Source organism: Lissotriton helveticus, chromosome 9 (genome assembly GCF_964261635.1).
Source record: "Lissotriton helveticus chromosome 9, aLisHel1.1, whole genome shotgun sequence".
Classification (NCBI taxonomy): domain Eukaryota; kingdom Metazoa; phylum Chordata; class Amphibia; order Caudata; family Salamandridae; genus Lissotriton; species Lissotriton helveticus.
In genome coordinates this window covers 405896948-405923494 of record NC_136070.1, presented here as the reverse complement: position 1 = coordinate 405923494, position 26547 = coordinate 405896948, and the positions used below count along the sequence as shown (strand labels likewise).

General features: G+C 41.4%; 1 protein-coding gene across 3 annotated transcripts in view; it reads left to right on the top strand.

Annotated features, from left to right (window-relative positions):
- Positions 1-26547, top strand: part of BEGAIN (brain enriched guanylate kinase associated) — a 951845-nt gene that overhangs the window by 405732 nt on the left and 519566 nt on the right. For all 3 annotated transcript variants that reach the window (XM_078662071.1, XM_078662070.1, XM_078662069.1), the window contains one exon: positions 14220-14381. In XM_078662071.1, the coding sequence (XP_078518197.1) occupies positions 14220-14381 (162 nt within the window). The remainder of the gene's footprint in view (positions 1-14219; positions 14382-26547) is intronic.

Below are 26547 nucleotides of genomic sequence, written 5' to 3'. Positions count from 1 at the left end.
GTGAACAAATGTATGCATTGCGGGTAGGGGGAGTAAGAAAATTTGATAAAATCTGGGGATCTTATTTTGATTAATTCCTATATAGGATACTGAGGATGGAAGTAAACTGTAATTATTCGCTGTATCTGCAGGCTGGATATGTTTTATGATGAATTTTGGTTTTGTTTTGTTGATCAGTAATGTCACTAAAGGACTTCAATAAAAAATGTATTAAAAAAAGTGTTGGTGAAACCCTAGTGTAGCAGAAAACAGTCTCTGTCAGGGTGAAACTCAAGAAAACCCCAAATGAACCTGTGCTCAACCCTCTGTCAGCTTGTCACAAAAGCAGTCAGGTTTAACTTAGAGGCAATATGAAAGTATTTATGCAGTACTTCGAACAGTAATAAACTAAAGACACAACACAAGAAAAATGCTATACCAATTTAGAAAAAGAGATTACAATTTGATAAATTATTAGGAATAAAACAACAAAAATCCAATCAGTAGAACTAGAGATATGCAATTTTAAAGATTTTAGGTAAGTAAAGTGCATTAAAGCACAAAGCGCCATTCGCGGTTATTTGGTTATGCAAGACAAGGTGAAAGACAGAAGTTCAGGCCAACAGCAATGGAGCACAGGCCAGATCCAGGAAGCAGGTTAGTCCAGCTGAAAGAGTTACTTTCCAAATTCCAGCACCAAGAGTTCCATTTGCTGTGGAGGGGACCGCGAGAAGCAGGGAGGGCTTCCCGAATGGGAGTCAATACAGTGCGTAGAGCAAGACGTGCGACGCTGAAGTTTGATGCTCTAGTGTGACGATCATGTTGAACGTCGCAGATTGTCATTGCTGGAGCTGTGTATTGGCGGTCACCTTGAGCTGTCAATACTATATAACGCAAAGTATGGATCTTGCGCTGCAGGCGTCACTGGTAAAAACTGTGGCGTAAAGAGTTGGGTTCACCAGAGCTTCATGTTGGCGGGCAGCGCAAGTGGAAAAACATTAACAAGCCAATTTGCGATCATATGGAGCTCTAACTTTCAGGATTGCTCCTTCACTCTGGATAGGAGGTAAACTAATGACACACCAAGGCTCCAGTGGGTCAGGAACTCATTCCAGCCGAGGTGAGCAGAGATCCGGCAGGTCCAAGCAGCAGGTGAGCTGGCCAGTTGCAGGGAGCCTCTGGAGCTTCTTATGTCCCTGTAGCTCAGAACAAGAGGTCAGTCAGCTGACCCATGGAGTTACTTCAACCAGGGATGAAGAGTGCAGGTCCAGGTATCCTTGTCAGGATGCAGGGCAGCAGAGTAACAGTGCAGCAGAGTGGCTGTCCTTCTTGCAGAAATGCGGCACAGCAGCCCTTCGTCTGTATTATCCACAGGTCCAGGAGTGTATTGAAGAGTGGATTTGAGGGTCCTACTTTAATACATTGTGCCTTCTTTGAAATAGAAGTTTCATTGAGAATTCCCTCTGAAGTTCTTGAAGTTTTATGCCTCCCGTTCCCTGGCTCCAAGCGGGCTGCATGAACAATACTGTGGTGAGAAATCATTTCTGTGTAGGCAGGGCACAGACTATTCATTTGCAAGTGGGGCTGTGACTAGATCCACCCCATCCTGCCAGTTGATGGCCCATCCAGGCAAACCTCATCACTCTATTGTGTGGCTCTCTGGGAGGAGTAACCACAGTCCAACTGCCAACTACACCTAGTGATGTGACCTAGGAATAGGCTGCAGGCAAACAATAGCTAGGGCAGAAAAATGGCAACTTTGTAAAAGTGGTATTTTCAAAATTGTACCTTAAATTCTGACTTTACTGTTAAAGAGGATTTTACATTGCAATATCTCAGACACCAAACATGAAATGTTTACCTGTTCCTAATCAAAAGTTAGCCCATAATAAATGTAATAAGGCAACCCGATTTAATCCTAAGGCGAGGTAATTCTTGCAGTGGTTAAAAATGAATTTGGGATTTTTACACTACCAGGATATGTAAGAGCTAAAGTTACATGTCCAGCATTTGAAATATACTGTAGTCTGCCCCATGGGCTATTTAGGGCCTAACCTAGGGGTCAATTAGGATGGCGGACGAATCCTTGCCCGTCCGCCACCTATTTCCCCCCGCCATATTACAATGGCGGGGGGGACCGTGGCGGACGTGACGACCGTCTGCCGCATTTCTGCCGCGGTCGCCTTGCGACTGCGGCGGAAAAGCTCTAATATGGTGGCGGTGCCTATCAGACACCGCCAACCATATTAGGATGTGGTGGGGGCTATGCATTTCCATGGCGGCAATGCCGCCACGAAAAGGCATACGGTCCTTGCTTCCCCAGGGTGAAGGGGGGTGGGGGCTGTACATGGTGGGGTACCTATGGTACCCCCCTGCAGTTGCATGCACAATGCGGCAGGCACCGCGCGGTGTGTGACGCTTTGTGCATGCAAATGCACAGCATGCATTTTTAACTTTGCGGCGGGTGCTGCTTAAAGCAGCTCCCGCCGCAATGTTAAAGATACGGGATGTGACCGCCAGGGTGGCGGTCACATCCTAATTGAAACGGAGGGAACGCCGCTGCCCCTGCGGACGGTTCCTCCACCTCTGGGGTGGCGGACGGACGCAGGTTCGTCCGCCATCATAATCGACCCTTTAGTGTTGACAGATGTCTATTAACCGCATGCGTGTGGCGCCTTTTTTCGCGCTGTGCGGCTTTTTTTAAAAAGCCGCGTTACATGACAAGCTGAGCTCGTCATGAACATGCGAGCGGCGCAACTCATGACGAGCTCAGCTTGTCATGAGTGTGCAAGGGGTTAAAAAAGGAACGTTTAGGCCTAGCAAAAGGTGTATTTAGCCATGTCAAAATGGCAGTTTAAGCTGCCCACACAGGCTGCAATTACATGCCCAAGACATTTTTAAAGGGCTGCTTGGGTAGGTGGCACAATCAGTGATGCAGGCTTACTAGTAGAATTAAATGTACAGGCCCAGGGTACATGTAGTACAATTTTACTAGGGACCTTCAAGTAAATTAAAAGTCCCAATTGGGTGTAGGCCATTTTCACAACATTTAAAGTAGCACAATCACTTTAGCACTGGCTAGCAGTGGTAAAATATGCAGAGTCCAAAAAGCCACCACAAATGGGCTTAGAAAAGAGGAGGGTGAAGACAAAATGTTTGTGGATAACCATGCAGAAAGGGCCAAGTCCAACACTTTCGGATTAGTCATTCTAAAATTCATTACTTTTTCTTGCACCCTAATTTGATTATTTGACATTGATGTCATATAGGGGTTGCCAAGGGTTACGCCTCCCACTCCTATTTTTCACCTTGTGACACCTTGCACTGCTTGCACAACCATTGGTCACGGAGGTAGCAAAATTAGTGCCAGGAACTGCTTAAAATCAGTTCAGCCTAATGGGCATCGGGGATATGCCCTCTTTGTTTTCTGTTAGAACACATACACAGGTTCCTTGGGATTCCTTTCACAACAAGTGTGCTTGAATATATCCAATCTGTAAAATGTACTATTAATGATTAATGTACTCTGCACCATTCATGCACATAAGGGCCGCTCTTTGCACTAAAACCAATGTCCTTTTTGTCATCATAATAAAATGAATCATACACAGTAGTTCAGACGGTGCAGTGCAATAAAGTGATAAGTGAATGAAAAGATATACATATGTACACCAAGGAGCCTTCTGTATAATGCTTCAATTGCATATCAACAAAGTTTAAATGCTACATTTCTGAATCATTGTTTAATAAAAGTCCATATATCCCACCCAAGAAATTGTGTGAATGTTACAACCTGTAGAATGAAACACTGTGTCTCATCATGACAGAGCCGTCTGTCTAGTAACCTTCGGAAATGGTGAGAGCATTCAGCGTACAATAATGGCTTCTGTCAATAGGTGATTTCCATTACACTGAAATTAAATGAACATGTCAACACTGCTCAGTAAAATCTAGAGCTGTCGATCACTGCGAGCATACAGTGTCTTGTAACAATTCGCATACGGCTTTTTTTTTATATTGCACTAATAGTGAAAAATATTCTGTTGGTCTCCACCAGCTTAATACAAAATGAAGCATCAAGAGCTGTAGCAGGACCTTTTGTTGCCTTTTGTCAAAATGTATATTGTGTGCACACTTGTGAATCTGTTTGTGTCACAGAGCCCATGTACAACTGTAAGCATGTGCCAATTTGTAGGCATGAGCATGTGATTGTGTCATTTAAAGTGAGTGAGTGACAGTGTGTGATAGGTAATGAATTAGAATGAGTAAGGCTGAGTGTCAGTCAGCATGAATGAGTCAGAGTAAGTGGGAATGGGTAAGAGTGACAGTGATTGCAAGTGAGTGAGAGTGGATGAGTGAGAATGAGTGAAGGATAGTTAAAGTGTATGAGTGAGTGAGAACAAATGAGAGTGAGTGATAGTGAGTTTGTGTAACTGAGTGGAAATGAGTGAGTCAGACTGAGTGAGATTAAAGGAATATGAGTGAGTCAGAATAAAAGCTGGAGCAAGTGAGTGCCAGTGAGAAGCTATGAGTGAGTATTAGAGTGAATGTGATTTAGAGTGAGGGCTTGTGAATGAATGAGGGCGAATGAGTGTGTCATATAGTGTAAGAGTGAATAAGAATGAGGGAGTTAGGGTGAGAGTGAAAGCAAAAGAGTGGGAAAATATGAAGGAGAGTGAGTGAGTGAATGTAAGTAAACATATTGTATGTAGTTGTGGACACATGGAGGCACCCATAGCACATTTTTAAATATATGGTCAAGTCCTGGGGAGCGTGAGGTTTCATTGGCTTGGTACATCATGAAAGGACTTGAATATTGACTAAGTGTCCTTTCAGAGCCTGTGACTTTTTAATTAGTTGATGTAAAAAAGTGTGCTTTAAAATGTACTAATTTACCCTAATCTTCAAAAACTGTTCTCAACATGAAAACCCCAAAAAACAGTGGCATAACGTAAAATGATGAACCCCTACTGCAGAATGTGAAAAGAGGTATTTGAGTCTCCCGTATATATCTCACAGATATTAATTGCCTTTGGACTGAATGGGGTCCCCATGAAAAGCTGGGTAGGCCCCAGAAGGCTTGGGGGCCTGCCCAGGCTGCAAGGACTTATATTACGCCCCTGCCCCAAAAGCCACCAGAAGATGTCTAGCTCATTTGCTTCTCTTGCTTGCTACTATTCAGGGCACATATCATGCCCTACCACTTCCACAGATCATGTAAATGCCCTAATGTAGATGGTGTCAAAAACAGGAATTTGTTAGTGTTATGTTATTAATCACACAGATAAAATGGAACTTCAGCAGTGTCAATGATTGTGATGTATTAAAGGTTAAGGTCATGGGACCATTCAGAGCCAAAGGACACATGATGTCACTTCATGTAATGTCATCACTATAGTCAATGGGTGTTTGAAGTCGCTTCCACTATTCACTCCCTGGCATTTTGGTGAATCGACGTCCATGACCTTCGACAAAGTTAAAAGATAATTTTCTCACAATAGAAACTATAATGAAGTAATAATCATATTTGTTTTTTCTTTGCATGAGACACCCATAAAACAGTGCAACAGATAAAAGCGATTTATACAAGGCCAATTTGTAACAAATCTATGACTTAACAGTAAGGTCTCTATAATTATTTTTGGAAAAGAAAATTACTATAAAAGCAATGGTGCGAGAGAATAGCACACGATACGATAAAAAAAACACAAAGTGTGGTACACAATATTACAGCCACAAGCTTAGGTCACCGGCAGAAAAAGACAGTTGCCTAAATATTTTACAGTGGTATTCATAACAAAAGATCCTTTTCTGTATGGTCTATAAAGAGCAATGGTAAGTATGACTCCTGCAAAATACAGCACATCTTTTATTTTATTTTAGTTCAGCTGCTAAACCCCAAATCCTTCAGTTTAAGCAATTAATAAACACTGTCAAACATGGGATTTGATGTGAGAAGAAATGTTGAGCCAGGGGATAATTGAAAAAGTCATGCCGCATCAATAAAGAGAAAGCAAGGTTATCCTCTGCTACTGTGTGGGGGAAAGGGCATCTCTGCCACCAGTGGGTAATGATGAAATCTATGAAATGGTAGAAAATGAGAGCATTGGGAGAGCAGAGGGAGACAGTAAAAGAAGATAAGAGAGGAAATGTACAAAAGCTGCTGTTTCAAACCCTTTTGGGGAGTCGTTCTGTAAGCGAAGCAGTCCTACAAATTGTACTGAAGTTATTTTCTAGCGGACAGTTTCCTATTACTCACTGTTACTCTCTCCCAAACTCTGTCATTCACTTTTGATAAGCACAGTTGATGGGCTTTTTCGTGTTCGCACGCTGTAGACAGATAGGGGTGGCGCTGGCAGGGCACTTTCCGAGTCACAGCATGGCTGATTGTATGCTGGGGCGGCTTGAGCCATTGGCATACTGAACAGGCACCGAGCTATAAATTTCGCCAGATGCCATTGGCAAAAATAGACCTTGCATAGAGGCTACTTCCAGCAAAAATTAAATTGCATGCTGGAAATATAGAATCGAAGGGAATAATAGACTCCGGAGGTGCCCTAAACCAAGCTGGCATTAGTTGAGTTCGCTATTTATGTTGTATAGTGTGATCTGTGGTCTACCAGATGTGCACAGATAAATGGTGGAAGTACCAGGGTGAGAGATTACTAGGAGATTCCACTCTGCAGTAATGCAGGAAGAGTCACAAGGATGTCATTCTTATGTTTGCACATTACCTGCCTTGTTAATTTTCTCTTGTTTTTAATGGGGTCATCTGTAAATGTTTATATGTAGCATTCCTGCTGCTTCTTTTTTAAGTAAATTAATGTCGTTAGCATTTTAATTGTACCCTAAAGGAAAAAGAACAAAGTAACATAAAACAGTATAGCCGAGTTTGCATACCCATGAGGCTCACATTAAACAACTTTTCTCAACATTGCATTAAAGTGCACTGGCATCATTTGTAGGCATTGCTCTGATTTGACACTGTAGCGTTAAACAAGATTTCTTCGGGTACATATCACAGAATGTTTCCTCTGTTACCCCCAACGCGGAAACAGTCCAAATTTTAATTTCCAGTACAGGCTCAACCTGTGACTCACAAGAATGGGCTTCAACTTTGCGCAAAATTCTTATCCTAGGCGACAGATTGTTGCCACTGTTTTTGAATGAAAACTAAATACATCATATCAATCAATATCATAATTTAACAGTTCTCACAATTCTCGCGTACAATCAATTATGAGACTTTATAAAGAGATTAGTAAAATTCTTTGATCTTTTTATTTAATTAGAAAGTCAGATAAATCAGTTTACGGAAATGTATCAATGAAAAATATGGTTAGAGACAACAATAATGGAAAAATGACAAGTGGGTTCCATAACTGAACTAATCCTTATTCTAAATACAAATCCAGAATCTAAAGTTAATAGAACCCATAAAGAGTTTGAAAAAAGTGTGAGATCAAAGGAGCATGAAGTTTAAACCAAATTCAGTAGTCAAACTCCCCATAAAGAACAGTTCATGAAACTCAGCTGACTCTCAATATCCAAAGAGTAACAGCATATAAATTTGCAGTAGCAATCCGTACAAAATAAAAACTAAACACAGAAAATATGGGTCAACAGATGCAGCAGTAGCTACAACCATCAGGGACAAGAAATTAGTGTTTAAAAGTCTCCAAAAAAAGTCTAGGTGCATCTCCTGAGGAAGAAGACTCTGCCTCGGCCTACACCTAATAATCCTAAATCTTTCTAAAAAAACATGCCTAATATAAAAGACCCAGTACACATGCAAACAACATTGTTGCAGGTTAGATCACTCAGGTCCAATGAAAGACATCTTTCGATGGTGAGTATGCTTCATTCTTCCTTTCCCATGGAAATCACAAGAAGTCAACAGTTTACTATCAAATATGTAACATTCACTAAACAGTTGTAATTCTGGAAATGTTAACTTTGGTCCCGAGGGAAGTTTAATGCAGCGTCTATTCCACCATTTATTCAACTATTTATTGCATGAAAATGAACTATACTAAAGACAGAAACACTTGCTTGCAGATTTCTAGTTAAGTAAAGCTTTTTGCAGTTGATATAAGTGAGAGTTATTGTTAAAATATGAGTATCTATATTCAGTATTATGTGAACATGAGATAGATATGTTCAAGCTTGGTGCAAACGAGAACATTTAGCTTAACTGCATGCGCGCTAAGCGTTTTCCCGCTGTGCGCTGAGTTTTTCAAAAACCCGCGGTTCATGGCGAGCTCGGCTCGTCATGAGTGTACGAGAGGCGTAACTCATGACGAGCTGAGCTCGTCATGAGCGTCGAAGGGGTTAAAGAAAGTAATACATCTTATAAAAATGGAACATTCTGGAATAATGAAGAAGATTCTAAGCAAGTCACATGAAAGTCAAGTTATCAAGTACATTTGTGCATAGTTCAGTAATTTCTAAAGCTTCCATTTGCTAAAGGAAGTATGTCAGCAGCCTACCATTGAATATGACTGCCTAATGCATTTTGCAGATGTTTTCTGTTTCATTTTACTGTATGTTTTCACGTTGATGTCTAAGACAAATTATCAACTCTGTTAATTAATTAAAATTTTCAGCTTTATCATATCTCTTTCAAAAGCTGTCCACCAACGTCTTACATTAACCCTAGGTCATTTTGTCCTCATCCCAGTTGTTGCTTTGAGCAAGATCCACCTCATACAGGAGGGTATAACAGAGAGTGAAAACATATTTCTACCCACATTCGGTGTGCTATAAATGACAGACAGCACCGATAATTTCCTATTTCTTTCTCCTGCCACAACACTGAGCCAGAGATGTATTGAATAAGGATGCTTGCTGGTCTTGGATCTTTTTTTAAACAGAGCTGGGCCTTTCATACATACCTTTGTTATAATAGGCACACTGCCGCATTGGGCTCATTACGAAGGCTAAATGTAGTGGCATTGTTTCTGTGCATGCATGGATGGAGGAGTCTGCACAGACTTTAATTTTCTGTAGGCACACATCATTCATTTGTCTATATAAGACACTGTGTTTGGGCAAATAAGTACTGGATAAGCAACCACCTGTTTCAGTTGTGGGCGGGTTTAGAAAATGGAAGGGCCCAGACAATATATCTATGCCCAGATTTGCGGCCAAATGACACCATTTTAAGGAGATGGACAATATGCTAAAATCTGTTCCTGTGGATTCCTTGCTATTCATTCTATTGGAATGTACATTTGGCTGAAGAGAGCTTACTGAAAGACCATATAGATAAGAAATAGGATGTGTCCTTATGAAGTGATATACAGGAACTCACTTGACTAGGTGCTGGAATATCATGCGCCCATACATGGTGATCGCTAATATCGGATTTCAAGAATCTCTTCGAGGATTTTCAGGGCCTAGTAGTGTGCTCTGTACTACTAGAAGCTATGGATAGTTCTCGACATGGTGAGAGCTGTAGCCTTAGCATTTCTTAGCAACAATAGCGGCTAGAAGGAACCAACAATTAAGAGAATGACATACACGTTCTGCTGAAAAGGAATAGCTTAAAAAAATATTTGAAGGGCTAAGACAATTGAAGCAGAACTAGAGTATAAACTGCACAAATTTTTCAAGTAGAAAAAAATATTCGTTCTCAATCTGGCAGTCAACGAGTACTTCCTAGTCTTTTTCTTCCTCAGAATTTTCTGTGTATCAGCCTTCAAGGAGAGCTGGGCATCAACAACAATAGATATTTTCAAGAAGACAAAAAGGGAAGTGATACATGCCTTGAGTTTCCACATCTAAAAAACAGTGGTCCCACTATATTGAGGATAGACAAAAGTGGCCCGTAGGTTTGAGGTTAAGATATTTGAAAGACATATGCTCAAGATTTACCTCTGATTATTGTGTAAGACCAGGACTGAAGGAGGGTTGTCATATAAAATGTCATGCCCTCCCACTGAACTCTGAGACCATAATTATGCCCTGCACAGAAACAAAATCAAGAGACAAGTTGTGAAATCTGCACACATTGATTGTGAAGAAGGCGGTTTGTCCAGTTCCGGAAGAGGAGAGAGGCCAATGAAAATATTCCAGTATGTTTCATGTGCCTAAAATCCAAGGAAAATTCAGGTTGACAATCGACCTTCATAGTGTAAACAACTGGTTAAAAAAATCTTTCTCTGATAGTGAAATATACAATTATGATAACAATGGATATTTATTTTCATATACTGATAATAAAGGGACATCAAAGGTATCTGAGGTTCTTGGTTATAAAGCGGCATTATCAGTTCAAAGTGCTGCCTTTCCGGATCAGGTTTCACCTCAAGAGTATTCATCAAGATGATGGTGCCTCTGGTAGCAAAACTACATCTGCAGAGCCAATGTGTTGCACTTTAACAAAGGCTGTTTTCAGGGCAGCTTCATCCATCCATTAGTGTCTGCCAAACTGAATAAGCAAAATCACAATGCACATTCAAAAACCTAGGATACAAAGCATACAAAAGTAGTTCCTTGTAGCAGTGTGTATGTGTAAACTTCAGTCTGTATGCTCAATCCAAAAAACATAAATGGCGTCAAGTCGGGAGTTATATAGGTCCAAAGCCTTGAAGTCGGTCATTCCAGAAGTGTTCGGTGCAAGAAATTTCCAGCAGCCAGCATGCCTTGCAGGTGGGCTGGCAGGTGGGGGGTGGTCACGCGGGGGTTTTCGCAGGAGGGGGTTAGGGTGAGGGGGGATAAAAAAAATAACTATCTTACTGGTCCTGCACCACCTCTGCTCCTGGCCGGGTCCCGCATTTTCCTGCTTTCCTTCCTCTGACAGGAACAGGAAGAAGGCAGCCTCACTCCACTCTCCGAAGCAAATCACAAAGTTGCAATGGCAGTGTTGTGATTGGTGAGGACGGCGCCCAGCCAGGCGCCTATGCCAAGGCCATTTTCTCTAGAGAAAATCCAGAGTGCGCATGACTGGTTTGGTCGGCCCTAGAGGGCCAACCAAACAGTCAGGGCCCACAGCATTGGGCAAGCCACTCCTCCCTGACCCAACCCAACCAGGCATACACTTCTGCTTTCTCGCAGTGTGGGAAGCAAAAAAATAAAATTATATTTAAAATGGGGTGACGCTCCTCCGACGTTTACCTCATGAAGGTTGCTGCAGTGGATGTCAGAGTGCGTCTCCACAGGTCCGCAGGTGGGAACCTTGGAACTATGTTCACTTTTTGGTATTCCTATTCTGGAGTGAATACAGGTCAGGTCCACAGCAGGAGTGGCAGAGTGTTCAGCTGAGATCCAGAGAGTGCCTTAGAATGAGATAAGCGGGGCAGCAACTTGCGCTTCTTCAGACACTTTTTTTAGGCATTACCAAATTGAGCTAATAAGTCTTGAAAGGCATTCTTTTGGTGAAGGAGTTTTAAATGCAGTAATTTCTTCTTTACTCAGTGGAACTCACAGCACTAATTAAAGGGTGCTGAATTATTAGTGTATTGATTTTTTTGTTAATTTTCTTCTGAAGGCCATTTGTTTTTGGTAGGTTCAAAAGTAGTGGTGTGACTAAGATGAAGTGAGATTGGGATAAAGCCTGTTTGCCTAGCTGTAGTCTTTATTGTCCTTAGTTCCGAGAGTCCTCATCACACACATTTACGATTCATTCACTGTCCCTATTAAGTTGGCATTCATTCAGATTAGTATAATCAGAAAGTTCTATGGATAGGTTATGGTTCAAAGCACACCGATGGTGGGAAGAGTTTTGGTTTTACTTCTTGTTCTTTTCTTCTGTCAAAGGTGGAAGGACCTTAGAAGCAATTACTATGACGAGGATTCTCTAGACTAAAAATAACAAAGAATACTGGTAAGTAACTGGGCATGGACTCTCAGCATTAGATTTGGCCGCCAGAGATATTAAGAAAATCCAGGACACTCTCACAGTGTGCCATCACTATGAAATCTCGCTATTGCACAACAGACGTCCCTCATGCATAGTAGGCAGGGCAGCACATTTGCTTCCCCTGTCTCTGCTACATTGTGCTCCTATGTCACGTATTGTGGCATTCTGCTGCCCATTCACAAGTACAAAGGAAACACAATTACCTCCCCTCGCTCAGGGACCCTTCAGAGCTGGAGGCAACTGGCATCTCACCTCTAAGCTGCCACAGGTAATGGAGAGGCTGAGCCTCACCTGAATAAAATAAAGAAAGAGAAGATAGAGAAGAAAATAGAAGGCAAGCAAAGAAATCAAGTAAAACGTATAGCAAAGGGGTCCACATCCTTTAAAACATCTAAGAAATGGCACAAGACAATCTGATTTTTTACATGAACTTTTGGAAACTCTGAAAATAATGTGTCCAGAGAACGGCTTCCAGAGCCTGGACAGACCCTGCCTAGCATGGGACACAGCACTGAAAGAGGCCCACTTCTGTGAACATGGATGATGAAGTTCTGGAGAAGTTAGCCAGACTGACAAGAAGCCACTTCAGAGGCACAGTGAGTTCATTGCCATCCCACAAATTGCTTGCCTCTCAAGAAATTGCTGCACCTCTTTAGAAGATTTGGCTTGGAAAGCTGAATAATTACTTCAAGACCACCAAAGAGACAGGAGGTAAAGTAAAAAGATTGATACTACTGTACCTTGCAGTTGAGGAAATATAAAAAATATTCCAAGACCTTCCTCACACTGGGGATAGTTTACACAATGACAAGCCGTTGCTGCTTTAGAGGCCCATGTAAATGCACAAACCAATACAGTCTATCACATGTTTTTCCCCAGATAGGCACAAAAAAGAAATGGTTACTGGAAATGCTGGAAATGCTGTGGGCATCTGCTTGAACTACCAAGCACATGATGGGCTGGTGACCAGACCAAGGAACTGAAGGCATGATCATACAAAGGTGTGGGTTATTAATGTTGATGAAACTGATACTTTGAGAACACAGACTGAGTCTAGAAGCACTCCTTACCTGAGGCAAGCCACACAATCTATCTAATGTATGTACCTGCCCATTGCAAGGCAAGATGTGCTCCAACTGTGAGTTCATGAACCTTTTCATCTATGCCGGAGAAGAACATGACAAGAGAGCACTGTGCAACTGTGCACCCCATAGTGAGTCCCTGTAGCTGGCCCGCACTCCATCGCGGTTGGCATGAACTTGCGACTTTGTCCACAACCAGATATCCACAGTTGTTGTTTTGTGCTTTTTGGCATGATTTTCACTTAAACCTTTAAAGGCTGCATATCTCTGGTTCTGCTTTTTGGATATTTGTCATTTTGGTCTTTATTTATTGATGAAAATGTAATTTTTTCTAATTTGGTGTGGGATTTGACTTGTGTTTTCACATTACTGCTGTTTGAAGTATTGCACAAATACTTTATACATTGCCTCTAAGTTAAGCCTGACTGCTCTGTGCCAGGCTATCAGAGGGTTGAGCACAGGTTAGTTTGGGGTTTGCTTGTGACTTCACCCTGACAAGGACTGTGGTTTCATCTTGGGTAGGGTTTCACCTCCCCCACCTCAATCAGTAACCATGTTTCTCACAGCGCGTCAGACAAAAGAATTGGGAGGAAAGCCATGAGGAAGGGACTAATTCAAAGCCCATTCTATGTATATTGGAGAAAGTCGTTCTGGTCAATAGACAGCAAAAGCTGTTTTAGCCAAGACAGAAAAAGATAACAAAACAGTTTTTGTTCCATTTTTGCACCAGTGTGAAATTTATGTAAGGTGGTCCCTTGTAGCTCTATACCTAATGGACCAATTTACCCGTTGTGTGTAAGGTGTGCACCAATATTTGTGTCATGATAATACCTGGTTGTAACACTGCATGCCCCATATGCTTATTACATTGTGTTAATCCCAACTGTTTATTCTATAGTGTATCTCTCCTATTTGGTACAATGTATTGTTTTCCCACATCCTCTGCATTATTCCATCCATCATTATTCTTTTATCATTTTTGCAAATAATTTGTGGGGAAACCCTGTAAGTAAAATTGATTTGATGTGTTAGAAATTGAAATAATACTTTGCATACCCAGGGCAAAAACGATTTATGCAATTTTTTACCTTGTAAGAGGCCAAACAGAAATAGCAAACTCTTACACATATTTTTGCATTATAACATGTAAATTACATATTCGGTTATAGGTAAAAAGTGTGAAACTGATTTTCCACATTAAATTAGTTAAGAGTGAAGATCCTTTTATCACCATTGATGGTAGTAGCAATTGCCTGCATATTTACCAATTTACGATTCAACTTTTGTACTTACAGCTCTTTGCAGGACCAGAAGGAAGAGCTGCGGAAACGGTTATCCTACACTGCACATAAGCTGGAAATGATTGAATCTGAATTTGATAACACTCGACAGTACCTCGAAACAGAACTTCGAAGAGCCCAGGAAGAATTAGAAAAAGTAACAGAAAAACTAAGAAGGTTAGTTATTCTCTCTTTCAAAACACACTTGGAGCACATGCTTGAAGTATTTGCAATGGAGTGAAGGACATTATGGACTACGTAGGCTGTCAGAGGTGAAGTTTTTGATAAGGCTTAATGGTGCTTACAATGCAAGCAGATAGCACTGGGTTACAAAATATGGGTCTTAAGTTACATCTGCTTAACTACTGCCTTTATACAAGTTTTGTTCTGGTTTTAGACGGTGGACTTACTTTGGGTGCCCAATGTGCTAGTATTCTAGAACATCATGTGCTATTGTGAGTGTTTTTAGAGCATCTGTACTGGAGCGTGACTTGATTCCCGGAGCCAGAATACAAGTAGTGTGTTAGTCGCAACACTTCCTGGAAATAACAGTTTTTAGATTTCCATTGTGATAGCATGAAGTTTGGGGTGGGACTTACATCAGGGCACCAGAATGGCCCAATGAACTCTTATCACTAAGCAGAATTTAGAGATGAGAGAAGTGGAAACTTCTGCAGTGTGTGGCTGGCATGTAAGGGGTGATGTAAATGACTTAATAATGCACACTGAAAAGTTCGGCGATTGCACATAATTGCCCAACCTGGCTAGAGCACAGGGACTTTTATAATAGATGTCACAGGAGGCTGCGTGAATTGACAGATACAGGTAGCCTAGCTGTACTGGTGCTGATGGATCATTAGCTAGCCCTTGAGTCTGCAGGCCACTGTATTTTACCTGATCGGCTGTGCACCTAATAAGTACTAAAGCAAGAGCATTGAACCTCTCAACTCCATTCGTTTAATTAGTGCTTAGCAGAACTAGACTGGGAACACTTTTATGATCAAGTGGGACCAAAGCCTGTGATGGCCAACCAGGATCTGCTCATTTCCTCTTGTTGCTCAGTGTCTTATGGGCATATTAGCAAGAACCTCGTTTAATTATCGCCGTTTTAGCAGCAGTTTACTGCACATCTAACCTGGGCTTCTATTGGAATTCTATAACGCATATTAGCAAGCCCATTATCGCTGTTTTAGCGGCAGTTGCCTGCCGCTAAAACAGCGATAATTGTAACGAGGTTCTTGCTAATATGCCCCTGTGTTCTATGTTAATGTTTCAAAGATCTGGCTAGACTTATGGCTTCATTACAAGTTTTACAGTGTGAGAATGGGACCAGTTCTTTGGTGTTCCCAAGGCGGTGCCTATGAAATAGGCACCGCAGTGGGAACGTCAAAAGCAGCACCTGCATGGCATGGAGTGCTGCAGTCCATACAGTGCAGGCAGTCAGGTGCATGCACACAGGCGGCACATGTTGTCCCCCCGTGTGAATTCACATGCCGTGAGGCACCAAGTGTTTCCTCTCCGCCACGGTTTTCATGAAAACCTTGGTGGGGAGGAAATTTGTAATATGCTCGGTGGGATATGGCCTCAGGACCCCCAGACAACTGCCAGGGAACGGCAGTTCTCTGGCAGTTGCGATGGTTGCGGTGGTCCCAGGGCAGCCCGACCACCCTAGTCATAATAGAGCAGTCGGTAGACCGCCACCATGAGTCTGGCAGTCCATGGACCACCAGACTCATAATAAGGGCCTTTGATACAGTTTCTAATTAATATGTAATGGTGGTAGGTTACGGCAGCACAATGATGAATGAAGAATGATTCACTAGTGACGAATTGTGATAAGACTGGAGTTCTGTACTTTGGCTGCTAAAATCAATATGTTATTTCATTCTGTTGGCCTTGAGAACAAGGTGCGCCCTTCATGTCTCCTGATTCTATGACTTTCCACCATGGTGGGCTACAAAGCAAGCAATGTGCTGGTGATTCTCCTGTGGTAAAATCCTCAGCTAACTTGTTGGCTCTACAAGGCACACCTAAGCTCTCTATTGTGTGTGGCAGTCTCGGAGGAATATATAAAGTCCAGCTGCCAACTACATCCAGTCAGGTGACCCAGGAGCAGGCTCCAAATGGCTATGGCAGAGAAATGCCCACTTTCTAAAGGTGACATTTTTGTAAAATGTAATCCAAAACCTGACTTTACCATCAAAAAGGATTTTTCATTACAATTTCAAATGCACCAAACTTGAACTGTGCCTCCCAATTGGAAGTTATGTCTGATTAAATGTAATAAGGTAAGTTCAATGTTGATCAAGGGAGAGGCAAGCCTTTCAGTAGTGAAAATCAAGTTGGAGTGTTTTCAACTACCAGAACATGTAAAACTTGATGTAAATGTCCTACGTTTTAAGTACATTGTACCCTGCCCTCTAGGCTGTGTAGAGCCTACCCTAGGAGTGACTTGTATGTATTAAGGCTTAAACTGGCAGAAGGTTTACTTTACCAGGTCGAATGGCAGTTTTAAAACTGTGCACAGAGTCTGCAATGCCAGTCCTGAGCCATGTTTAAAAAGCTACTTAAGTGGGTGGCATAATCAGTGCTGCAAGCCCACCAGCAGCATTTCATTTACAGGCCCTGGTTACATGTAGTACCACTTTACTAGGGGCTTACATGTAAAGTGCAATGGGTTTAAGTCACTTTTACCATGTTTAGAGGAGAGAACACAAGCACTTTAGCACTGGTTAGCAGGGGCAAAGTGCAGAGTCATAAGACAAACAAAACAAAATCAGAAAAATATGGAGTAAGGCAAGCAGTTGGGGAAGACCACCCTAAGGCTGAAAGTTTGAACACTTTTCCTCCATGCACCGCTCTTCTCTGGAACTCATTGATGTGTTTTTGAAAGGCCATTGTCATATGACAAGTCAATAGAGGTGGACAATATGGTGAAAATATAACTGTGATTTGCTAACATGCCTCTCCTCCAGATTAAGACTGGTCTCATTTTTTTTCTTGTTTAGCAATTGCTAGTTGTGAACCTCTGCCCTCACTTTCATTTCTTTTTATAAATGGGGAGTTGGTGTCCCATGCCCCTTTATTGTTCTCCACATTTCCATGTCATGTGATGCTCTTGGTGCCCCGTATGAGAGGAGCAGGCAGGGAATAGCCTGCTGGTGAGGAAGCAGTGAAATGGAGTCTGCATACCATTCCTTCTCATACTGTAAGTTATTTCTGTGTCATCTTTGGTGACACTACGTTCTTCAAACCACAGATGAACACTTCATATAAAAACTCACACTATTACCTGTACTCCTTCTGAAAATGTGTATATTTTTGGATCATTAGTGCAGGAAAACCAACAAACAATCTGTGGTGATATCATGCTTACAGTACAATAAGGCATTGTACATTAACAGCTTGGTTTAATTACTCTTCAAGTTGCAGTCACTCCAGAGCAAGTGGCTTTGAAAATGTGTTGGCTAAGTGTGGACCACCTGTTTCAATGTAAAGCAAAGTAGAAACCGGATGAAAACTTCCTCCTTGGGTTACTTGTTGGATATCACTTCTTATGCCAGGCATATACTCCACTGTACATACGTGGGCAAGAAACAGAGGGGCCAATTACGAGTCTGGCAGTTCGCAGACTACCAGACTCATGGGGGCACAGCGGCAACGGTCTCTCGACTGCCCTATTATGATTCCCTACAGGTGACCCAGGTTGTAATAGCCACCGTCTTGTCACACCTGGACTACACTAACTCTGTTTACTTGGGCATGCCTTTCTATCTGCTCAAACAATTACAGATAGTACAGAATAACGCAGTCAGACTGATTCTTCGACACTCCAGATGGCAACCAGCGACACCCCTGGTAAGGAAACTGCACTGGCTCCCCATCCCTCAACGCTGCGTGTTTAAAACAGGATGCCTGATTTTCAAATCCTTGCACGGCCAGAGTCCCGAATTCATTGACAACCTGATATTCAGGCACACTCCCTCTCACAACCTGTGCTCAGCTCACCTCTCGCTCCTTTCCACCCCCACGTTCAAGCGGAAACGTTTGGTGAGGCTGCAGATTTGCAACTCTCGCCCCTAGACTGTGGAACGCCTTCCCCCTGGAGATCCGGTCATGCACTGACCTTCTGAAGTTCAGGAGTTCCCTCAAAACCTGGCTATTTGCGCAAGCCTACAACTGACTTCTCCATAGGTAATGGTCAGAGCCTACTACAGCGCCATGAAACCACCCGGTGTACGTGCGCTTCACAAATCATTCCTAACTTTAACATTAACAATATGCAGCGGTCCCGCGAAGCGTATTACAAGTTTCCTCACTGTCAGTGGTGTCATGAAGGTTCCTATTCAATGAAAACTGTGGCATACAGGATACAAAGTGCATGAGGATGCATGTAGGGGGCACAGCATGTGCCCCCTGTGTGCACGCACCCCAGTTCCTGCACGGCATGGACTTTTCAGTTCATGCCGTGCAGGAACAGTTTTTGACGTTCCCATTGCGGTGCCCGTTTTCAGAGGCATCGCCTTGGGAATGCCCAAAAACAGCCTGATAGACAGGAGAAAACGCCTAATCAGGCGGGCGGTCTGACTATGGCTTTGCCAGTGTGGATCTGGCACTGCACCACCAAATTCATAATCGGGCCCTAATTCAGCTTTTTGCAAATCTTCAGTATGATCCTGTAAACCATTGCATCCCTTTCAGGTTCTAACAAGTGACAAAAATATATTCTACGAAGCAAGTGTTAATTTAAGTAGCTACAGGTAGCATAAGTTGAATATTATTAGACATTTTTACATATTTTCTATATATTAACATGTTTATTTCTATTAACAATGTATATTTTTGCACTGCTTGTGTGTAGTGCATTGTATATTCTTATGTTACTGTATATGGTTGTATGTGTTTTATTTGATGCTACTATGGCGCTATTTCTGATAGTAAATATATTTTGTTCATTAGACATAAGAAAAGCGAACAAACCAAACACATCTACAAAATACAAGAAATTAGAGAAAACTACAAACTTTCAGGTTAATCCATGCTACATTGCCCCTTTTCTCATTCAAACCATGTATGGTCTTAAGACATACTCATGAAAATTTTGGTTTCCATACCAATGCAACATTTCCCCATAAAATATTGGTTTCTCGATTTGTTGGGAGAGTCAGGTCTCTGCTACACAAGCAAAACTACAGATTTAGATGGCAGGCTACAATGCTCTTGTGCCAGCCCTACTTGCCTAGCGATTTTACCCTGCAATCATACTGATTTTTTTAGGTTCAAGTAGGAAGAAACAATTTTTGCAGGTGAGGAGACAAAACCTAATCCCATTGCAGGAAAATAGAGACTGTCTAACCCTGAGTAGCTGCTCAAGAGTTTGCCCAACCAATGACAGGCTTTGAGGGCGGGGCTAATGCCCAATGCTAATCCACAATTTCCACTAAATGAGGGCTTTAGTCTGAGATTTGAATACACGTAAGCCTACAGGTTATCACAGGGAGAAACTTGATAATTACTTCACACAATGGCAGAGGATAGAACTGAAGAACCAACTTAAATTGGTGGTTCTTTTACCCCACTAGACTCATGGTTCCTTAAAGGCAGCGACACCAGTGACAGCCTTTCGTGCAACAAGCATCTAGATCGGGCAGTCTTCAAGCCTGCCGATCTCTGTGCAGCAGTTAGGAGTGAAATCCATTCCTGAATATTTCACTACAATTATTGGATAACCCAGACATTGATTTAAGAGCTGGAAGAGCAGCATACGTGCCATGTAATGTGATTAAATGACATTTATGCAAAACATTCTGTGACATTATTTTGACCATAAAACATTTTAAACCCCTAATAAAAAATGTATTCCACTTCTAAATTAATACATTACGTTATTAACATAGAAAACTATATACATTCAGCAGTTCCTTTTTAAATGTTATTTACCAACAATTGATCATTAGTCTTGCATAGAGTTTAAGAAGCACAACTTCCTTAACACTGTACTCTCTACCTGCATGCATGCACTTTTTGTATTAAAAGGGGTTTCTTATTTTCAGAGTATCCCTTGTGTCTTCTGAAACTCGCCTTCACTTTTCGATTTATCGTATTCACAGTAAGGGGCCTTTGTGAGGCATTTCATTCTATTAAACAACTGCTCTGCAGAACAGTAGAGTACATTTTATGTTTATTATGTACTTGTAACACTCTGAACTACCTTAGGATTCAAGGCATTGGACCTTGAAAAGAGATGCAATATATTGGTTACAATTTTTCACGAGTCTGACTGCCATTTGGAAGTAACTGATGCTTGAAAAGCAGTGTGATTAGTGAATCAATTCAATTTCAGCACAGGTTAGATCATTCTTTGCATCCTGTTTGAATTGTTATACAAGTATGTAAGGTTATTGTTTCCTGCTGCATACCAACAAAATATTTATTGCAGTCTATCAAATAGGAATATTCACTCTTTCACGACGATATTATCTCCTCTTTAAATGTCTAACCACAACATTGAACAGCCGAAAATTACATGTTAATTTACGCAAATTGTCAGGCACTCAGTTGTCCCCAATGTGCAGCAAATTCAACAACGTTCGACTCTTTAGAGGTAGAAAGCATTTTTTTGTTCAAACCATCAAATTACTCAGCAGATGAGGGATCTAGTGACGAGTGCTCCTAATTCTTATTTACTTGGAAAACTCTGGTCCCACATTCTTGTTTTTCCTGTAATGCTAACTAAAGTGAGCAAAGTCATTACATTTCATGCAACAAAAAAATTATTATGTATGCCTTTTCAACCATTAGCCCACAGCTAACGTTCATTCATTCATAAAAAGCAAAGTATATTTCTGCTTTAGCCAGGTTACTCCATTTATTGTGGACTAACATAATAAGATCGAAAACCAGTAAGGGTTAATATTCAGAGACTCAGTATTGGCTAGTTGTTAGCCATTTGTCTGTCTGCAATAAATGGTTTAGGCAAGACAAAAATATGCTGTGGGGAAAAAATTTAGAAGTATTATCAAGAAAAAAATCTGATTAAATTCATAGGCTCTCAATTACAATGAGGGTAACTCCATCACAAATTTGACAGCTATCTTTTTTGACGTATTACAAATGAAATATATATCCACTGGCACTTGTGAAGGAGTAACCTGTCCGCTGAACTTTAAATCAGACCCTTAGTTATGAGTGTGTGCATATTTTCTATTTCCATGGACATATATGCTGTAGAAAAGCAACGGCTAGAGAACTGAGAAGCATGTGACTGATGCAAAATCAGAAGTATCCTGCATCAAAAATGTGTTGTGGGTGAAATTATTCTTTGGAATATACTCACATGTAATTGCCCTAGCACATTAAAACTAATAAGTCACAGTCACAAACTGTTTTCATCACTAAATGCGGTCAGTTTGTCGCCGATGATTTAAGCACTATGGAAACGAGTCTGCAACAGAGGATGCAAAACATCACTATGGAGGAGACAGAGATAGTTTAGAACTACATGGTGCATCACTGGGGTCAGCACTTCAGTCTGCCACTTCAATATCCCTGGTATTCTGCCTGCCAAACAAGAAGTGTGGGAGTGTGAGCAGGAAAGTGCCTCATGCAGGGGATAAAAAGGATACCAAGAAGCCTGTGAAGGAGTATGATAGTGATGGCATTGTGTGGAACTGGACATGGGGCATATCTGACCACCTTTCCCATTAAAAAAGATAGATATAAGTCTCCTGCTCCAATGCTTCATGACATGGCTATTCCGCAATCCCAATATAACAGTCTTCTAGGCCCTGTCTCAAAGCGTATGTTGCCTACATGTATCACTTGTCCCATGTCTTCATTGCCTCCTGCCTCCCCAACCACCTTGTCCATATAACACTTTTGAAAGTGTTGGACAGCTGGCTCCCCTGACCACTAATCTTGCTAACCTGTTGTCTTGCTAATTAATCTGCCTTGAGTAAACATCTAGCCCCGAACAACCCTGTATTCCTGACCCCTTGCTCCAAGAGCTCCCTGACCACGTCATCTTGTCCCCTGGCTTTTTTGCCTCCATTTCTCATATGTGACCCTTTCTCCTGAGACATCACTGTCTCCCTTTACCCCCTGACGTATGTAACCCTCTTGATGGCTTTATCTCCTTGAATCTATAGACCTTTATCCATTTGGCCACTCTGTCTCCATTGCCCCCTCTGTCTTCTTCCTTTTTCACATTCTTCATTTCTCCCCTTTCGTCCCAGACTCATTGTGTCTTTTAACCCATTGTCTGGCTTGACCCTCTGCCTCCTTTCTAACCTTCTCTCTCTGATCCTCCTGATGAAATATTTACCTGCTTTGATAAGTTTGTTATGTGAAAAAACTAAAGAATAATATCACTCCTGTTAGAATACTGCCATTCTTAAACATCAATTCTACTTCTAGCAGCAGTCTCGAAGAATACATTCTTAACCATGCATCATCCAATAGTTGACTAATGTGGCACGGCCCATGGAAACTTTAGGCGTAATTTACTCTATCATTTGCAGAAGCAGGAGGACTCAGAGGACAAAATCTATAAAAAATTATGTGACTCAGTTGTCTGATCCTGGTAACACCTGGTGGAATGACTGTAAACTATGAATCCATGTATTCTTTGCCATGGATATTTCCAGCTTTTTTCAACCGAGGTCACAGAGCCCTCACCTCTGTTCATAGATGAGGAAACTAAGAACTTTATTGTTGAACCAATGTTAATCCTTTGTACAGTGTAAAGCTGTAGCTCCTGCATCTGGAGACATCCATGCTCCATGAAGCCGTCTGCATCTACTTTAGCCACACTCCAAGGGCATGCCTCGTTGTAATGCCCCTGTAATATTCATTAATGTCTTAACATCTCTGTTTCATCAGTCAGTGTGAAAGCAGGACATCACACTGCAAGAGGTGATTCTGCCATCCCAAGAGGCGCATAGACTGCTGAAGCCTATTGACAAAAGAAACATCTACATGTGTAAATTTACTATAAGTAAATTTGATCTGACTCTTTTGAGTACATTTACTACTTTTGGCTAGTTACCATTTACAATTGCAAAGTAACTAGAAAGTGAAGACTTACATGCTCGCACCCTCTGAAATTGAGGTTGTAATCACTAAAAATGGCAAATACCACCATACACTTAATACTAAGAGGGAGTTCACAACCATGTTTGACATTCTGCACACTTGGCAGAGACCTCCACAATCGGGGAAGAGATCCCTCTATGGGAAATTAGGTGAAAATGCTAGGAAAGTATTACATTTAAGAAACAAACTAAATATATTTATGTTAAATATTAATGCTAATTATTGTATATATTTATTTTAAATGCAGAACAATATATAAAACATTATAGCAATAATAACCTGATTTTACATTAAAAATGTAATACCTTTAAATATATTAACTGAAAATAAAATTATTTTTTCTGTATCTTAAAATAAAATAATCCCATCCAAAATGAACATATATATTTTTTAGAATGTATTAAATTGTTAAAAGTAATATACAAAATCAACTAAATGTAATTTAATAATTTTTAATAAACATCAATGTTTACATTTAATAAAACATTTTTTACTTAAAATAAAATGAATATATTTGTTTACATAGTTTACAAAATGTAATTTATTTTAATATCAGCTCCTGTGGGATTTAACTTTAAGTCTTTACTTTCATTATTTTCTATGAAGGTGTGTTGCAGTACCTGTGGTTGTTCATGTTTGGTAATGAACCTAATTCCGCTCTGAGTTGGAGTACATTTATTGCCGTTTTGGGTCCTTTTTGGCTGTAGTAACTATAGATATGGTTGGATGTTTGTCCCTCCCTACATCTCTACCTAACCCTATTCCTCCCTTAACCACTGCTCTTCACTGCTGGTACGTATTCTCATTTTCCAACTGCTCTCTTGTGTCCCTCCCAGATATACTATGAAAACACATACTTGGACACAAAAAAAGGGCTTGGACAGCACACCTATAGTCACTATTTAGTCAGCAAATGTAAATCACATCAATGGATATTGACTTCACCCATTCAACACCAATAGGAATATCAACAATAACAGTAACAGTAGTCAAAATATAAGGATCCAAGGCCTGTAGCAGTCTTGATAATCTTTATTCCAAAATCATTTCATTAAAACTTCTCAGCACACAACTTGCCGACATGTGTTTCGTCTTTCTAGAAGACTTTTTCAAGGCAGAAATGAGCCATGTAGTGTTACTCAAAGAGGAAACAGATCATATTGCAAACGTTCCTGATACAGATTCAGAGCTATTGACGTCACCAAAGAATGTAAGATGAATAAATAATTCGATACTCCGTCTGGTCCAAATGAGGCCCTTCTGTTAAAACTGGCAAATCAACCACAGTCACTACCGAAAAGTTGTGTATTCAAGTTGTCCTTTCCTATGAAGTGTACAGGGTAGTGTCAGACTAACAGCAATGAAAATGAAAATTCAAAACCATGATAAGAACCGACCTAACGGCGGTCGCTCCCGCAGTCAAAGAACGTCCGAATTAAGAACACATACTTACATCTGCGGCAATCTCCACAGGGATTACTGTCATAATATTGATGCGTACAATATAGAAACACTAAAATATCAGAAATTAAATATAGATAACAAAAAAATCTACTTCCTATACTTAAGTAGTAAAACCACAAATATCGAGAACACAAATATCATGTTAAAAATATTGATTTTACCTGTATCAAAAACAGAGATATCATAAACAATAATATTGTGGCCTTTAAATATACACATAACACATGAAAAACATTGATCCACACAATACTGTAGCCAAAATAGTTAAATAATCATTAATACGTTTATAAAATCACTTTTAGCATAAAATAGTTATTGGAAATAAACCTAAAATCTTTTAAACACATGTTTAAATTAAATATACATATATTACAAACATATGTGTATATATATATACTAGCAGCCCGTCCTGACCTTGTCCGGGAGCTTTCAGGCTTCCCTCTACCCCCGCCTGCCCCGACATTGCCCAGCAGCCCGTGCCCCACCCGCCCCGTCCCCCGCCTGCCGCCTGGCCCGACCCTCGCGTGGCCTGAGTCAATCCCCGTCCCCGTCCCCCACCTTCCCCGACCCCCGCCTGCCCCGACATTGCCTTTTGGCCGTTCCCTGCCTGCAGCCTGTGCCCGCCCCGTCCCCCGCCTGCCGCCTGGCCCGACCCTCGCGTGGCCTGAGTCAATCCCCGTCCCCGTCCCCCGCCTTCCCCGACCCCCGCCTGCCCCAACATTGCCTTTTCGCCGTTCCCTGCCTGGCCTGACACCTGCCTGCTTACCTTTTCTGCCGCTCCTGAGTTCACAGCTCCTCCCTGCTCCTCACCGATTGTCCGCCGCTGCTCCTCCCCACGCCATGTCCGCCTCTCCGTGCTGCTCTTCACGTGACCGCTCCTCCCCCGCGCCATGGCAGGAGCTCCTCTGACACCGCTCTGATGCCGCTCCTCGACGTGAGCACGCACGTCGCGGCCGGCGCTACTTTGGGGGGGACTCCTTTTTTTTCAATATTAATTTTTTAAATAAGGTTTATTTTTAAACTTTATATAGCCTATAACCATCTACACACCCTGACGATTTCTACGGTGTATCGGGTGTGCAGATTGGCGCAGTGGTTCCGGAGTTTACCCTCCTCAAAGCCTGAACTTTCTCCTTTATTATAGTGGTATAGATATATATATATATATATATATATTACTTCTCCAAACGTTGTCCACCTGTAAATAGCACTCGACAAGCAGCTTGATTTATGTGTAGGTATGGACGGGGATCCGCCCGTAGGAGCCGCTCCGTAGTGGATTTGTCTAACGCGTTTCGAAGCTCCATATGCTTCTCTTCAAGCTGCTAGTCGAGTGCTACTTACAGGTGGACAACCTTTGGAGCAGTGATATATATATATATATATATATATATATATAGGTTATCAATCCACACTTCGCATTAAAGTAAAGGCACTGACACCGTGAATTTCCTTTTCAAAGTCAGATTTTATTCCCTGTTCGCTGCTCAGACGCGTTTCGGCGGAAGCCTCCGCCTTGATCGCTACATCTGCTTAGTTTAACATACACGATTATATATGTTTCACATATCCTCCTTGACAGGTTACGACTGGCTCTAGTTGCTATGGCAACCCTGTCATGACGCTCAATGAGGACATAGAAGAGTTTGGTTAACAACGTGAGTCATGGTGCAAAAAACTCTTCTAATTCACAGCACCCAAATGTTACTTGCACATATATCTTGTTCATCATGTATACATAGTGTGACAATCGTGCAGCACAGGATGTGAGCATATGTGATTTAAA